Source organism: Thunnus thynnus, chromosome 15 (genome assembly GCF_963924715.1).
Source record: "Thunnus thynnus chromosome 15, fThuThy2.1, whole genome shotgun sequence".
Classification (NCBI taxonomy): domain Eukaryota; kingdom Metazoa; phylum Chordata; class Actinopteri; order Scombriformes; family Scombridae; genus Thunnus; species Thunnus thynnus.
The window spans coordinates 13,727,853-13,744,077 of NC_089531.1; the positions used below are offsets into that span (position 1 = coordinate 13,727,853).

At 39.7% G+C, this 16,225-nt stretch overlaps 1 protein-coding gene across 1 annotated transcript; it reads left to right on the forward strand.

The window, feature by feature from the left end:
* Positions 1-412: 412 nt before the first annotated feature.
* laptm4b (lysosomal protein transmembrane 4 beta) lies at positions 413-14,356 on the forward strand. Its single transcript, XM_067612763.1, has 7 exons — positions 413-741; positions 2,399-2,516; positions 4,670-4,743; positions 4,841-4,963; positions 5,432-5,530; positions 7,553-7,648; positions 12,044-14,356. The coding sequence occupies exons 1-7, from the start codon at positions 649-651 to the stop codon at positions 12,116-12,118; spliced, it is 678 nt and encodes a 225-aa protein (XP_067468864.1). The 5' UTR covers positions 413-648; the 3' UTR covers positions 12,119-14,356.
* The last annotated feature ends 1,869 nt before the right edge of the window (positions 14,357-16,225 follow it).

A 16,225-nucleotide genomic window follows, 5' to 3' on the forward strand; every position in this document is an offset into this window, starting at 1 on the left:
TCTTCTGATGATCAATATGAATAGAAGGACTGATTACAGCAAGAAAAACCTATTTTACTGTTCATCTGGGCACCTGACTGTTGTTTTAAGACAGAATTTTAACAAAAAAGCATGATTTCCCTTTTTGTACAAACAGGTCCTTTTTGTTTAAGAATAGAGTAATGAATGTGCCTTTGGCTTTTGATTTAATGGGAGCAGACTGGATGGTTTGTCAAACCAGTAACACTATCGATTTTCTCCCAATAAGAAACTGCTCGTAAAAAAAAACAGTTTAAAAGCTTGTGATCTGAAGGAAAAGCAGCATCAGATCAGATTTGAACTGGAATATTCTGCGATTATGAAGCAACGGTCAAAATCCCTCCTGCGGTCACGTGACTCCGGGATGAGCCAGATTAACGGCTCTCTCTCTCTCTCTCTCTCTCCGTTCACCGACCAACCGACCGACTCTCAGAAACAGACGAGCACCGTGTCAAACAGACGCTAGATGTGGCGGTCCTAGCACCGAGGACGCCAACGACTCCCCCAACCACCACCACCACCACCACCACCTTCTTCTTCTTTTCGTTTTTAAGGACATATGAGTCTTGAATAAAACATTTCCGGGCAGCATTCATGAAATAGCTCGACACTTCTTAGCAGGGATAAACAATGATTTCGCCGTGGGACCGGTGGTACTCGACGAGCTGCTGCCTCTGCTGCCATGTACGGACGGGCACCATTATCCTGGGAATATGGTACATGGTAAGTCAGGTTTTTTTTTTAAAATGTCATGTCAAACACACAAATATGGCAAAATGTGTGGAACATGCGGTTAAAATGTTTTTATAAATGTCAGGTGGAGTTTTCCAGCTTTAGCTTGCTAGCTACTAACTGCTGTTTTTTTTGTTTGTTTTCGACTCATTTTTGGTTTGCCTTTTCTTTTTTTGAGGATGCCATCGGTTTATGGATCAATTTAACGCATTTAACCAACAAGATGTGCTAATTTATCACCAGCATTTCAATTTAGGGGCTCTATTTTGGCTATTTTGATATACTATATATGTTTTTTTAATCAAATAACACATCAGATTCATTCGCCAAGTAGAAAGTATAATGAAGTCAGTGTGGTCCAGATGTCAACAGAAAAAGCAGTAAACACAATGAACACAAACATAAAAGTGTAAGAGAGGGGCAGTCATTAACATTTCTGTGTAGTGGGGGTGGACTATGTGCTTGCACATTGACATGATAAAAACTGTGTGCAAAAAAAGCAGAATATAGATAGAAGTATTAAGACTATGTGCATGCATATTGACATTATAAACAACTGTGTGTGCAAAAAAAGCAGAATATAAATAGAAGTATGAATACCAATATAGACACAGATATAAAGTAGAATGTAAGTAAACTATGTATGTGTGTTATGTGTGTTAGGATATATATGTACAGTTAGCAGTTAAAAAAAATCTATAAACATCTACACAGTGCAGGGCAGACAAAGATACAGAATATACACAATATGAATTGGAATGATAAGTGGAGGTGAAGTGAAGTTGGTATGTTTACAGACTTTATATTTAATTAGCATAATTTGTGATTGTGCCTTCCTTCATAGTAAACCGTTACACTTTTTGTTGTGCTGAAATGATAATCTTGCTAACCTTTTCCATTTGATTTGTCCTACATTTGTACCAGATTCCAAGTTAAATATAGAGTTTGCGTCTGTTTTTACTGCACCTACGGGATAACCTAAAGTTTTAAACATAGTACAGTAATCCTGGTAAATCCCTGACCTTTACTAAGTGTTTGTGCCAGTCTCTGTTTGACCCTACTACTAATCAAGTATACGTCGTCAGATCGAGCCAAGGAGGCCAGAAATAAAGCGACAAATACCTCCACAAGATGTTGTACACATAGATGAAAACCCTGACAGATAAAACAGATATTTTTTTCTTATCATGCTGGTTGGACATATGCTGCACTGAACCTGTCCATTAGAGTTAAAACAACTAGTCAATTAATCAATTGTAATCAACAGAAAATTTAATTAACAACAGTTGAGATACATTTTGAAGTAATTTACCGAGGAAATATGACAAATATGTGCTGATTTCTATAATTTGAAATGTGAGTGTTTCAGTTTTTCTTAAAGGATTATCTTTAGATTTTGGGCTGTTGAATGATATTTTATAGACTAAAAGATTAATCAGCAATATAACCCGTAGCCTTAATTAGTAGTATGTAAATTAATAGTAAGTCAAATCCTTTTTCTCATATCCATCACTTCCATATTACACCTAGAAATAGTCCACTTCATTATTTTGTCAACATCTTTGTACCACTGCCAAAGGATGATCTAAGAATCAACGAATGAGTGACTTCACTTTGACATTTAATATTGATTTTTATTTTCCTGCAGCTCATCAATGCGGTCGTCCTACTCATCTTGTTGTCGGCTCTCAATGACCCAATTCAGTACCGCTACCACCTTACCAGCTCCGAGCTGGGAACTGACATCGATGTCATGGACGATGCAAGTGAGTGCAACTAATCCCCTCATTGTTACGTGTCAGGACTTGTTATAAATTGTATAATAGATTATGTTAAACGCCCTCAGTGAAGCAATGTGTCGTCTAAAGGACAGTTCCAGATGTCCACAGTCATTCAACAACCCATTCAGGATGTATCTATATTAATTTGCTGTGTAGGTTGTCTCTAAGTTTATGGTTTTGGTAATGGATAGACAACAATTTCTCTAATGTCAAATACATTTACAATAACTCATATTTTAGTGCATTTATCTCTTTCCAGAACGGATTCAACTGACATCAAAAAACACAATATTTTTGCCTCAGTGCCTCCAGTGTTAGTAATTCATGTGATCATAGGTCATTTCACACATATTTAATTTAATGTGGATTTCAAGTTAAACCGGGAGCAGACTAACAAGTTTCGTGGCTCCGTAACAATATTATTTTGATGTATCTCCCAGCTCTACCAGAGAGCGCTCACTCAAACGATCAGTCCTTGTAGCCCCCATGTGTATGCGCAGCTCAAAAACCTCCTCTCCTTTTTTGCCCATCACCTCTTTTCCCAGAGTGCTGCTCTCAGCACAGACATAGCTGAGTCGGCCAGGCTACATAGAGAACAAATCAGAGTGCATGTGTATTTTCAGTGCCTCCCCTCCAGCGGCTATCATCGTCACGGTCGCCTCTGGAGCGCCACAGACGCTGTCACTGGCCACTCTGATTAAAAACGACTGCTCTAATTCTCCGTCAGATTAAAACGGCCATCTTGACTGACTCCTCCGCTCAGTTGTTACTAGTACAGAATCAGTCAAAGATTGTGCAAAAGTGGGGAAAGGAAGGAGACAAGCTGGTGTCGTGGTTTTGTAATAGTCAGGTGTCAATAGTACCAAGGTTCATATGCATAGAAATAATGAAATTAAAGCTCAGATGTGTGGATGACATGTGTAGGATGAGGAGTTGCAGTGCATTTATGCGTGTATTGTATATATAAAGTGTTAAAGCTGGAGTGCAGGACTTTTGTCTCCCCCTTCTGGCAGTGAGAGTAATTACAAAAACACTGTCGATTCGTACTTATGTCATAGACGCCGCCGTAGCCTTCTCTGTCAGTTCTGTTGTGGCTGTAAAACGGTGGATGAATTGTTTTAACGTCACACAACCTCCACGAAGTGACTCGTTTCACTGTCAGAATTTGATCCATTCGGTTTGATAACATTTGGAAAGTCTAGAAGAGCCGCACGATTAAATTATTTTATCCCTATTCAAGTTAGCAGAGGGCTAACCTGAAGTTAGGCGGCTTGCCCAGCGGAAGTCTTTAGTGCGCATGCTCTGCCCATCGAGCCCAGCCAGCGCAGGAATGTCAAACCCGACACCAGATTAAAAACTGAGAGATTTATCAGCTTTGTTTGAACTCGTTTGGCAAAGGGCTTGAATGTAACGGAAGTTCATTTATATGTTAACGATCTGCACTGCAGGTTTAACATATGTGTCTTTGTTGTGTGTGTGTGTGTGTGGCAATGGATTAAAGATGGCAGGGTATCATCATTTCCTGGGTCTTAACACAGTATCACTACTGTCATAATCACTGTTGCCGAGTGTAAGGGCACACCAACAGTTGTGATGATGAAGTTTCACTCAGTTTGTTGTGAGCTTGTTTTTAGTAAAAGTCCTGAGCCACTAACACTGCTGGTCAAACTCTAGCAGGGATACATTGATTCCTTTGTTTCACAGTCAGTACTGATTCTGAATACCAAGTTCAGTAACTGCCAATAGTGCATAGTGATCTGGGACTTTTAACAAACAGCACATGTCCTGCCTGAGCCAGACGTCAGCGGCTCCCCGTGAGCGGACTCCTGCAGTGACACTGACAAGTGTCTCATCAGTCAAGTTTTGATAGCTGTAATGTGAACGTGAGAGGGATGTTACGTTTCATCACATTTAGCACCTCTTGCATAACAATCACCCCACGTGCTGATCATGTTTTTTTTGTCCGACGCAGATTGTGTGCTAAAAATAGTGAGGTTACTTAAGGTGCTTCATCCCTATAAAGACTTTTGGATTACGTCAGTGGATTCCAAGGTTCCAGTGAAATTACATGTTTGCCTCCGTTCTTCACCGGTAAACTAGATTAACTGTTCTCACATTGTTCTGTTTTCCCTTTACAGATATCTGCATAGCCACTGCAATATCACTACTCATGATTCTTATATGCGGCATGGCAACATACGGTGCTTACAAGGTAAATAAACAGTAGAAATGAGAAAGATATATGTATAAAAATCATCCTTAAGTTGTTTTCATCTTTTCCTCATCTGTTTTCAATCTCTCCCAAATAGCAACACGCTGCTTGGATCATTCCATTCTTCTGCTACCAAATCTTCGACTTTGCCCTTAACACACTGGTAGCCATTAGCGTGGTGGTTTACCCCAACACCGTGCAGGACTACCTCCAGCAGCTGGTGAGGACTGTTTCTCTACATCTAAATGACTTTCTTCATACCCTCTATTTTGTTCTTAATGGAAAGACAAAATGTTTCAGTTGAATACAAAACCATTTCAGATCAAGGAGTAGCTCATGAAGCTTGTGATAATTGCTTAACCATAAGACAGATTCAGGGATTAGTGCTTCTCCAGAGCATCTGTTGAGTAACGCTGCTAAACAAGAGGCGTTTGGTGGAGAAAAAAAAAACAGGCCACTCAGGCATGAACACTGGTCTTAGTTATGTAGATTAGGTGTCCATTTTAGACTCCTTGGATGTTAAGCACTCAAAGGTCAAGTTTTGAGTCTGATTTTAAAGAAAAAGGCCACTTACCTACTTTAACCTCACATTTCTCTCTTCACTGATTTTTTTTTTTTTTTGCTTCACACCTTGCATTTATTTATATTCATGTGTCTCTCTCTCTTTACCTCTTCTGCCCTCCTCCAGCCGGGGACATTCCCTTACAAAGAGGACATCATGTCCACCAACAACATGTGCCTAGTTTTTGCAGTTCTTCTCTTCATTGGCTGCATCCTCTCCTTCAAGGTACAGAGTCTCTCTCAGCAAATCTTTAGCCTTTTTTAAAGCCTTAATTAAACTGAAAACATCCACTGAATCTAAAACATAACAGTGTGAACCGTACATGCAACACATAGTTTCAGATTCTACACAGTCAGTGAACATTGCTCACTCACAGTTGTACAGAAGTCGCCTTTTTTTTTTTTACAGATTTATTCATCATATTGCCATGTGATTAAGCCAATTAAGTCTCACACTGTGCTCATCTCTTAGAATTATAAACCATATGGCATGTATAATGAATCCTCCAGCGTGAACGTTTCCATTATCAATGTTCTACATGAGATTATCACACAGTCAGAGAGCAGCGGGTCAGGGACAACAGGAAACCAACTACTGTCAAGCTAATTCCCCCTTAATGCATGGATGATTCTCCAGGCGCAGCTACGCTCTGGGGCTCTGGGACAAGATGGGACATGAAGTTGCAGTCATCTGTACAATCAAATCAACTTGTTTCTCCTCTAAGCTCAGATTGGAAATGTTCTCGGCAGATATCCAGAGACAGAGCTGGGGTTTTATGAACAGAAGCAGCCACTGGAAGACACACTGCACGACTCACAGACAGGAGTTATAAATGTCATCTCTCAGACACAGAGCTTTGTTGCGCAGAATATTTTGGTAGTTAAACTGCTTATTGCTTTAAAAGTCCAAGTTTATGATCTGTTAATGAAAACAAATATGTAATGTTTGTGCTGCGTCAAAACGTTAATCTGAAATTTGGAAAAAATGAGCAGTCCATCCTCTTTTTCAGTGATGGGATTCACTTAAAGTGTACTGTTGTCATTTAGTGATGATAGTTGGGTCAGTCCCCTGGACCAGGGCCAGATATGAAACCTGAAGGATCGAGCTTTCAGCACAGTGGCAACACCTGCTGAAGTTCCTGCTGAAGCCAGCATCCTCCAGTTGAATGCACTTGGCATAAATGACAGAGACAGACAGGAGAAGGGAGAGCTGGAGAGAGAAGAGAGAGGGATGCAGTAGATACGGGGATGTAGATGAATACATGGTTGGATGAATAAAAAGAGACAGTATGACGGGCGGCTGTGGCTCAGGAGGTAGAGCAGGTCGTCGGCTAATCAGAAGATTGACGGTTCGATCCCCGGCTCCTACAGTTTACATGTTGAAATGTCCTTGGGGAAGATACTGAACCCCAAATTTCTCCCGAAGGCTGCGCCATCGGTGTGTGAATGATGAGCAGGTTGGCACTTTCCATGGCAGTCTTTGCCATTAGTGTATGACAGTGTGTGTGAGAATGGATGAATGTGGCATGTAGTGTAAAGCACTAAAGCACTTTGAGTAGTTGGAAGACTAGAAAGGTGCTATATAAATGCGTTTACCATTTATGAATGTAAATGGACAAGATGGTCAAACACCCACAAATAAAAAGGTTATTTTGAAGTCAGGGACAGAATAAATATTTGGACCTTTTCTCGAAGATAGAATGAATATGTAGAATATCTCTAATATGTTGTTATACAAGTGTAGATGTGTGCAGAGTGGTGCGCACCGGTTGAGTTGACCTCAGTTTAGAGTTTGTATCTCAGTGAGACTCAGCAGATGGTATAGTGATTGACTAGCAGGCCGACTGGCTTGCTGGTTGGTTGGTTGCTCTTACTGTTGCCTGCTGGCAGAGGTATCGACTCAGCACGCTACTCACACACATACACAATGAACCTCCTGTTCCCCTGCCAAGTCAGACAAACCTAAACCTCAGAGCAGCCGAAGCCTTGCTGAGGCAAGAGATGCCTGATAAGTTGCCTTGGCTAAAGAACCAAAAGGGCAACACCGTACGGGAAAATGTCGACACGTAAAATCCTTATATTTTCACAGTAGAATACATCAAGTTGTGATGATGCATCTCTGCTGTCCGCATGCCTAACCTTGATGAATGGATGGCATCATAGCGAGCACCATCAGTAATAATGAAAAGTGGTGACACTGTTGCTGAAGGTCATTGTGTGTTTCTTTGTTTTCATCTCCCGGGCACAGGCCTACCTGATTGGCTGCGTGTGGAACTGCTACAGATACGTGAGCGGCAGGGGCACCACAGAGGTCCTGGTTTATGTCACCACCAACGACACCACGGTGAGTCCCCACATCCACTATCCAGCCCCCTCACCTCAAGGACACACTGACAACCCCTCCACCTCGGGATAATAATATAATTGCTTTGGCACAGCATTGATTTTTTTTTTACTCTTTTGGCTTACAAGCTCTCGATTCATTATATAAGCTAAGCTAAGTAATTCCGATAAAGGCTTTGAAAAGTCGTTTTCATCCGCCTGCTTGGTACATTAACACAGATGCTTGGTACATTAACACAAAGATGAGATTTTATTCAGAAATACTAAAATATAGGCTATATTTACTTTTGCATGTTATTGCAGTTCAATGAGTCAATACCACTAAATGTACAAGGTAAGGATTTAGGCATTACATGTACATACGTTTGTGTTTAGAGCAGCAGTTTAGATCCTGAAATATAAACAGGAAGTTAATTCTCAAAGTAGTCAAGAACCTCATTAACCTCAACCTCAGACTCGAGCAGTTAAATGAATCCACATCACACAGGAAGACAGGAATCATTTGCTATTCAATCATTTCCCCAGTTAAAAAAGGATAATAAAATTGACTTTTAAAAAAAAAAATCATAAAAGACATAACAATGAGACAAAAGTATCACAGATGATTTTATTCGTTTTTATTGTCTGTTTAAAAAAAGAAAAGAGAAAATATGAACAGACATAGGCTGTAACTTGGAAGTGTACTGTTTGTTTACAGTGTATATAGAACAAATTTCCAAAAAGTTTCTTTAGAAACTGTTTATGGCAGAATCATATTTTAGATAAACTTTTCATCATGTCTCGATGTGTTGTGGTCATTTCAAATAACTGTCAGATAACTTTTCCAAGGGGGTTCAGGTTAGTCTGGTCCTGCTTTAAAATCACTGTAACTTAGTAAGTAACAGGAATAATCTACCACATCACAGTTCCTACATACATGTATAGGTATGTGTAGTATTTTAAATATTTGTGAATTAAAATTAGAAATTAGGTTGTATTTAAGGTGATTGAGAACCTGCAGCTGCACAGATTTTATGTTTATGTTAGATATGTAAATTGTTTGTTAAAGTTAGAATCCTACACATGTTAATAGCAACCCTTAAATTTCATCTAAATAGTTTGTATTGTAGATTTTAGTACAATAGTGAAATTGCTCAGGGCCAAAGTTCTGTTTTTGAGCTGTTTAAATGGCCGCGTGTTGTCACCGTGCAGTTTGTCTCAGTTTCCTGACGGCCAGTGAAGTGACACCGGTGCTGTGGGTAGCAGTACAGTAGGTGCTGTAGGTCATTCTGAGGTGCGATTGGCCGGTCGGGTGTCCTCCATCCCCGCTTGTCCCCTTCAGCGTTGACTCATGGGGTTTCTGAGCGGCTTTAGCGTAGTCACTGTTTCCATTTGTCTGTTTGCTGTAATCCTCCACACTCATGCATAAGACACTAATCTGTTTCACACCCGCTGTCGTCTCAATACGTAGCCCTTCATCTGTCTGTCATTTTGTCCTTGTGGTGACGTAGCCTCCGGTTCACACTGCTGACACGTTTTTCACCTTATGAAACAGATCCCGCAGACAGGAACGGATCCATTAGTGTATCACATGGCGTTTTAGCAAATATTGGATTAGTGTGAGTCAGTTTTGTCCACTGCAGATGTGATAGATATGTTTCCTGCTTGTTTTCCTCAATCAAATGTTGAGAGAAACACTGTCATGAATACACTTGGTTTAGAAATACCTCCTTTATATATCTATATTTTTATATATTACATGTTCAAGTTTAATTGCTTATAGAAATTTGCAAAAATTAACTTACAAATGAAGTTGCAGGATAAAGCAGAAAACAGAAAGAAAGTCATTGAAAATAGTATATAAGAGGAAAAAGAAATGGAGCCACAATGAATTAGATTATGCCTTAGCATAAACATTTGGTTTCACTTAATTTCATAGGCCTAAGAAACTATATGCAGTAAGTTGGGACCATTTGTTTTTGTGTAAACTGAGTTTAAAGGTAATTTCATTTCCTACACTTCCTCTCTGCTTGTCTGTTCTCCTGTGGAAATATCCTCACTAAGCCGATATGCAGTCAAGCATTTCCTTACTATAACCAACACAATATTCAGCAAATATCAATGTCTACAGTCTTCAGGGATCATTCTCAGTATTGCTGTCTTTGGATTGATTTCGCAAGGAAACTTTAAGTTATGAAAAGAAAGACTTCAGGCCACAAGTTCATGACTAAAAAAAAATGTAAATAGTTTGCAGATTGTTCTCTACACTTTGTCCACTGTGCTCCCATTCGCTCCATTTTAGTGCCAGTTTAAATATATCTTAAAGCTGATTTGTGAAGCATTTGCAGCTTGAAATTCTGCAGTTATTGTGTATTATTAAACCCTCCTTTCTGTGACAATTAAAATTGGCATAAGCTCTGGTGAAATTGTTGTTGTGTTGTTAACAAACACAACATGAAACAAAAGAAGTTTAAGAGCATATCATAGGAAATGTCTTTCGGGTGGAATCATTTACACACAGCTTGTAAGAATAATTATCTATTATTGAACAAATAATACAAATGAATAAAATACCGACTGTGAGTCATTAATCAAATGGAAACAAAGTGAGTGTGTGTGTTTATGGATAAAAGGATACCAGAAAATCAGATATTTATTCAAACGAATTAGGAAACAAAATGAAGCAAACAGCTGAGGCAACTAGGTCAAAATGAAAGCCACAGCACAAGCTTTGTGAATTTTAATTAGAAATGTATCAGGGGACGGCTATTATTTAAATGCAACAAATATTTATAGCGCATTGGTTTATAACAGCTCTGATATTGGTATGAATAGTGACCACATGGTTTTAACACTGCATTCTCTCACACACACACACACACACACACACACACACACACACACACACACACACCGCTCTGAATGAATCGAGTGCTCCATCTATTTTTACTATTAGAGAGCCAGCAGTGTGTCTAAATGGCTTTTTAAAGCCTCGAACATCAAGTACCCAGCTGCTTATCTGTGTGCTTTTATATAAATGCCATTAAAATGCACAGGGGTCGGGTCTCTCTCTCTCTCTCTCTCTCTTTTTTTTTTCCCTCCTCCCTCTCTCCTCTCTATATATCTCTGTCCGCCCTCCTCTCTTCTTCTGGACATGTTACATAATTGTCTGCTTGTCCGCTTCATTTCAAATCCCCGCTGTGATGTGTTCGCCGGGCCTCCCTGGCCGCTTCACAATTCCATCCCCTCGGAGCATATTCTCTCTATCTCGCTCTCTCCCTCTCTCTCTCTCTCTCTCTCTCTCTCTCTCTCTCTTTCTCCCCCCCTGAATTAGCAGCAGAGCTGGTTTTATAACACCATTTACAGAGAAAGACCTCTGATAGAGAGAAGCCTGTGTGTAGATGTTATCCTCGCAGCTAGTCATGCTTTATGTAGGGATGGAGTAAAAGGGCACAAAAGATGGAGAGGAAACCTGCAGCAGTGGTTAAGACTGACTGAAATCACTGAATCTATTTGCTTAAGAGTGCATTATATTTACTGTCCGCCACGTTATTCTAAAAAAAAAAAATCTTTAAAAAATCTAAATTTCTGCCTTTATTTAGAGTAAAATAGAGAGAAATTGAGTGTTTTCCTATATAGAATTCAGAGCTACTGAGTATTTTTAAAGAAAATCTGTGTGAAAAGTTGAAAAGAACAGCTCAAAGGTCCCTCTGTTAGCTTTTGGAGCTTTCAATCACATCTCACAGGCTTCTTCAGTTAATGGAGCAGACTTAAGTGTCATCATCAGTGTGGAGTGACCGCTTTTTATCACGTAACTGAGGTTCAACACTTGATGACATCTGAGCCAGCTCAATTTGCCGAAGGAGACCATGAGATGTAGTAGAAAGCACCAAAAAGCAAGTAAGTGGGCCTTGTCTTAGATTACATTATTATGTTGCACAAAATTTCTCATAAAACATCTTGGGATGCACTGATCTGTGCTCTCTTTTTCCTAAATCTGTGTCTTTAGGGCAATTTTTATGTAAAGTAACATGAGGTCAGGGATTTGCTTTAGCACCTAAAACTGAGTGGATGATCCACCTCAACCAAGAACGTATGTATGAATGTAGCTAATAGCGGGAAAAACACATTTTATAATGACAGTGAATAAGAAACTGTACTTAATGTCGAGCAGTCATGTCTAGAAGCACAAAAAATCAGATGGGTATGTTTTGATAAGATACCAATAACTCCAATCCAGTCCAAGGAACCGATATATTTAGGTGAATGTTTCTAGCTCACATGTGCACGATTTACAGTTTAAAACTGTCAAACTGAAACCACGTGACTCCTTAAAGGCCGTTCAGCAGAATAGATGAAGACATATTAGCTCTATGAGTCGAGACTGAGCAACACTTTTTTTTCTGCTACGTTTCAGGTTCTTCTGCCACCGTACGAGGAGGCTATCGCCATCCCACCGAAGGAGCCCCCGCCTCAGTATATGGAGGCATGAGAAACGTCTTCTATGGATCCCAAACACCCCGCCACCCGCCTCCCCAACACTTCCCACAATGGCCTGAACACGTTGAAAAACAAGACACAACAACGTGTTAGAGGCTGGTTTCAGCCCGGATTTGTGACTCTACCCAACGTTTAGATTAGATTAGGGAGACCCGGAGCCAGTATTTCTATCAATCTTGCCCAACCGCCGCCCCTCGTTGTTGTGACGTATCATCCTCCCCTCTCCTCTCCTCTGTCCTCCTCCAAGGACATTATCGCAGCAACTTCCAACTGCTCCCCCCTCCTCACCACCGCCACCACCACCACCTCCAACCCTCCCCTCTTGGCAGCTGCTGTCTCCCCCCTGGCAGCGTCTAAACTCTTGCACGCTGAACACTCTGTCCCAACTTAATTTGCACTTTTCTTTGAGTGAATCGTGCAGCGGTCTGGCCACCAACTGTTAACACCCCCTCCCCGCACCCCCTCAATACTGTGAATCTCCCTCGTGGTCTTTGTCTAGAAACAAACTACCTGAAGAGAGATAGAGACAGAGAGAGTGAGAAGGAAAAAAGCGACATACACGATCAGTTATGCAAGAGCACTTTTTTTTTCAGAAGTTGAAAAATTCCTTCTTTGAATGTAACGTCGGGGTATTTTTGTATGACTTTTTTGTATAACAGTTTAAAAAAAAAAAACTGAGAGAAAAAAGAAGCGATTAGGAAAAAGGGTGACCTGTTGTGATAAAATATCATCTGTTGTATTGATGTAGCTTGTCCTGCAGGAAATCATGCTGAAAAGGGTTCCTTGACCAATAACAAGTACGTCTTCCTTTTGTATCTGCTTAACACACCGTCTGTAAACCTATAACCCATCGACTGCCAGTGAAAACCGTGGTTCACCCTCCGATTTTTAATCCAGTTTGCCTTCCTGTTCCAAGATCTCAAAAAGTTAAGAACGACTGGCATTCGTTTGTAATCATCCAGCGAAGCACTTAATCACAAACCTAATTGTTTTACACATTTGCACTCTACAGATTCCAGACGTACATCGAGGCAATACACGAAATCTAAAAAAAATGTGTGAACGTTAGTGTGTGTGAAAATGTTTCGGTTGAGACGTCTGTCTTGTGTTCCCAAACGAGTTGCAGCTGCAATAGCATCGACTGTGTCTTTATGATTATTATTTTTTTCTTTTTTCTACAAGGATCATGGTGGTATATTGTGATCTTTTTAGTTGAGCTAACTTAGCTGGACTGAGGGCATTTTCCTATAAAGACGGCGTGACATGCTGCTGTACGTGCAGACACTGTGTGTGTGTATGTGTGTGTGTGTGTGTGCTTGCCCGACCTTATGACATAACTCCTTTATATGTAGTAACGTTTCTTTTGCACATACAGTGATATCATGTCGAGATATTTCCTGTGCTGGTGACCTTTTTTTTTTTTTTTTTTCTCAGATTAACGATTGGATGGGATCTAAAGCATTGATTTAGTTTAGCATAGTAGCACAAAATCAATATACAGTATATGAAGCTAGTTAACCAGATGCTTGTGTTTTGCCTGTTTAGGCAGTCGAGCATTATGAGAATTAATAACGGAATAAATAATATTAGATATGCTTAATCCCATCGTTTCCAACTATTCCCAAGTAGTATCTGCTACCAACAGTAAAAAAAGAAACGTTCAGACTATGCTATGCAACAGTGCATCCAACAACTCTTTAGACCTGGATAATACCATGAAGTAGTACTCCATTTGATACTAATACTGTAGTTGATAATGTAGCCATTTGTCGGCCCCCTTTCATTGTTGTCCTTGTGTGAATTATGTACGCTTTTGCTTTTGCAAATCCAACAAAATCCGAAAAATGAAAATTGCACTTTAAAGTCAGTGTGAGCTCGCTGAAGACTGACGTGTTTGTGTTTTGTTCATCTGTAACACGGTAAAGTCATCAGCCGCTCTTGTCCGGATGACACGAGCTTCAAAGAAAAACAAAAAACACACAATACAGAAGTGAGTGTCTCGACGTCAGTGTTTGTGCGATGAGACAGAAAAGCTGCAGAGCTGTTTGAGATGCTCGTATAGTCGAAGGAGGAAATGTCTTGTATCTGAACCCGTGATCTGGCTGATGACCCATTTTATTCGAATCACTCAAGACTGTTTTTCATCGCTTTCCATTCACACACATCCTGTTGTTGGATCTGCATGAGCTCATGTCTTCAATTCTGAATAAAAAAAACCCAACAAAATCAACTGACGTCTGCTATATTTATTCACTGAGTCACTGGTTTGTTTGTTTTGCACTCAAGCTTTTTCATTGTCATCTCAAAAAAAATGTAAAAAAGAAATATATATTATGGCAATATAAGCTCAAAGATAACATTTTATGAATAGAGAAATATAAGCACAAAAAGAACAGACAACAACATTAATTCACTTTCCTCTATCTATAGTACATAAAACAATTTGAGGTACATATGTTAATTCTTCATAATGAAAATATTTCTCCTTTTTTCATGTAAATGCAATTTCCATTCTAGTTGTATTTTGCTTCATGGTTTTGGTCGTATCTCTTATTTCATAATGTACACAGAAGTTTATAAGTTTTAAAGAGACCTTATAACATTTTAAGTAAATATGTTTCATTCTCACACTGACAGCATAGAGTCTTTTCACAGCAGACATTTCTACTGTATTCGAGTATCCCAGTAAACCATGATACCATGTGACAGTGAGCCAGCATGTACAATGCGAGGACCCTGAAACCGAGGCAGCTAGATGGACTTCAGCCATCCTTTATTTCATTATTTACTGAAATGACATGTCGACATATCTTGCATGAGAAAGACTCAATTGGAGGCACAGACCCAAGAAAAACTGACATTTGGGGTTTAGTGTGAGTGTAAATGTGCCAAAATGCTGCACCTGAACTGGGTTTTACAGTCTTTCTCACATGGAAGTATGTTTTTGTTTTTTTTTAGAGCTGGCTGAATCCAACGTCATGCTCATCCTATTCAAATTACAGTGCACTGTGTCTTGTGATAGCAGAGTTGGCATCTTGGGGAAACATCAGTCAACAATAATTAAATGCTTAACAGGCGGAAACTGAGCACAGTGGCCGACTGAGGGCTGACTGGATTGATTCAGTGCCAGCTCGGTATATAACCAAAAGTCCTCACAAATTCTGCTCTTATTCTGCACATAAAACCAGCAACAGCTTTAAACTTTGTTATTAGACCGTGTTATTAAACCACTTTTGGATTATATTACCATACAGACTAATAAAAGTCAAGAGTATGACTGTTCAGAAAATGGGAGTCAGCCTGATGTGGATGCATCCTGCTGCCCTCAGAGGTTCAGCATCCTCCCCCTCAACCAGTGGGGACGAACAAGCTGCCAGATCAGCAAGGATTTAGCTGCCTGCCTCAAAATGGAGGCTGGCATTACCTTTGGTCTGACAGTAGGCTACTAGACAGACACACTCACCTACTTTCTCCCACTGGGACAGGCCAGAAGGGGGGAAAAAAAAAAACACAAGTGGGTCACATTCTGTCTCTTTTCTTGTTGAAATGCTTGTTGGATGCGGAAAGAGGGTTGTACAATAACATCAGCTGCAAAAAGGAGAGATATGAAAGAGGACATGTAGTTTTCAGTTTTGTGACCTAGATAGAATTCACTATTCTCCTTTGATATTTTACTTCACAAACATTTTACCCCGAAGCCCTTTAAAAAATAACTCGCTGTATACTAATACCTAAAACTAAAAAAATAAAGATTAGAGAGACTTTAACATCCCCTTAGAGCAGTGATTCTCCATCCATAAGTAACACAATGACACACACACAATGGATTTCATACACTGTCTGTAATAAAAAACATCTAAAAGCAAAAATCTTACCAGATGGGGGTCTGTGGTCTAATTTGCGTCAGTTTAGGGGTGAAAAGGTTTGAGAACCACTGATTTAGAGCCATAAATTCAATCATTCTGTTGTGTATTAAACTGAATTAACACTCCAAATACACCTTTTAATTGTATTTAAATGTCTTTTTACATGGCCTTTTATATTCTGTCTTGATGCCTTTTATACTCTAAAGCACTTTGAATTGCCTTGTTGTTGAAAT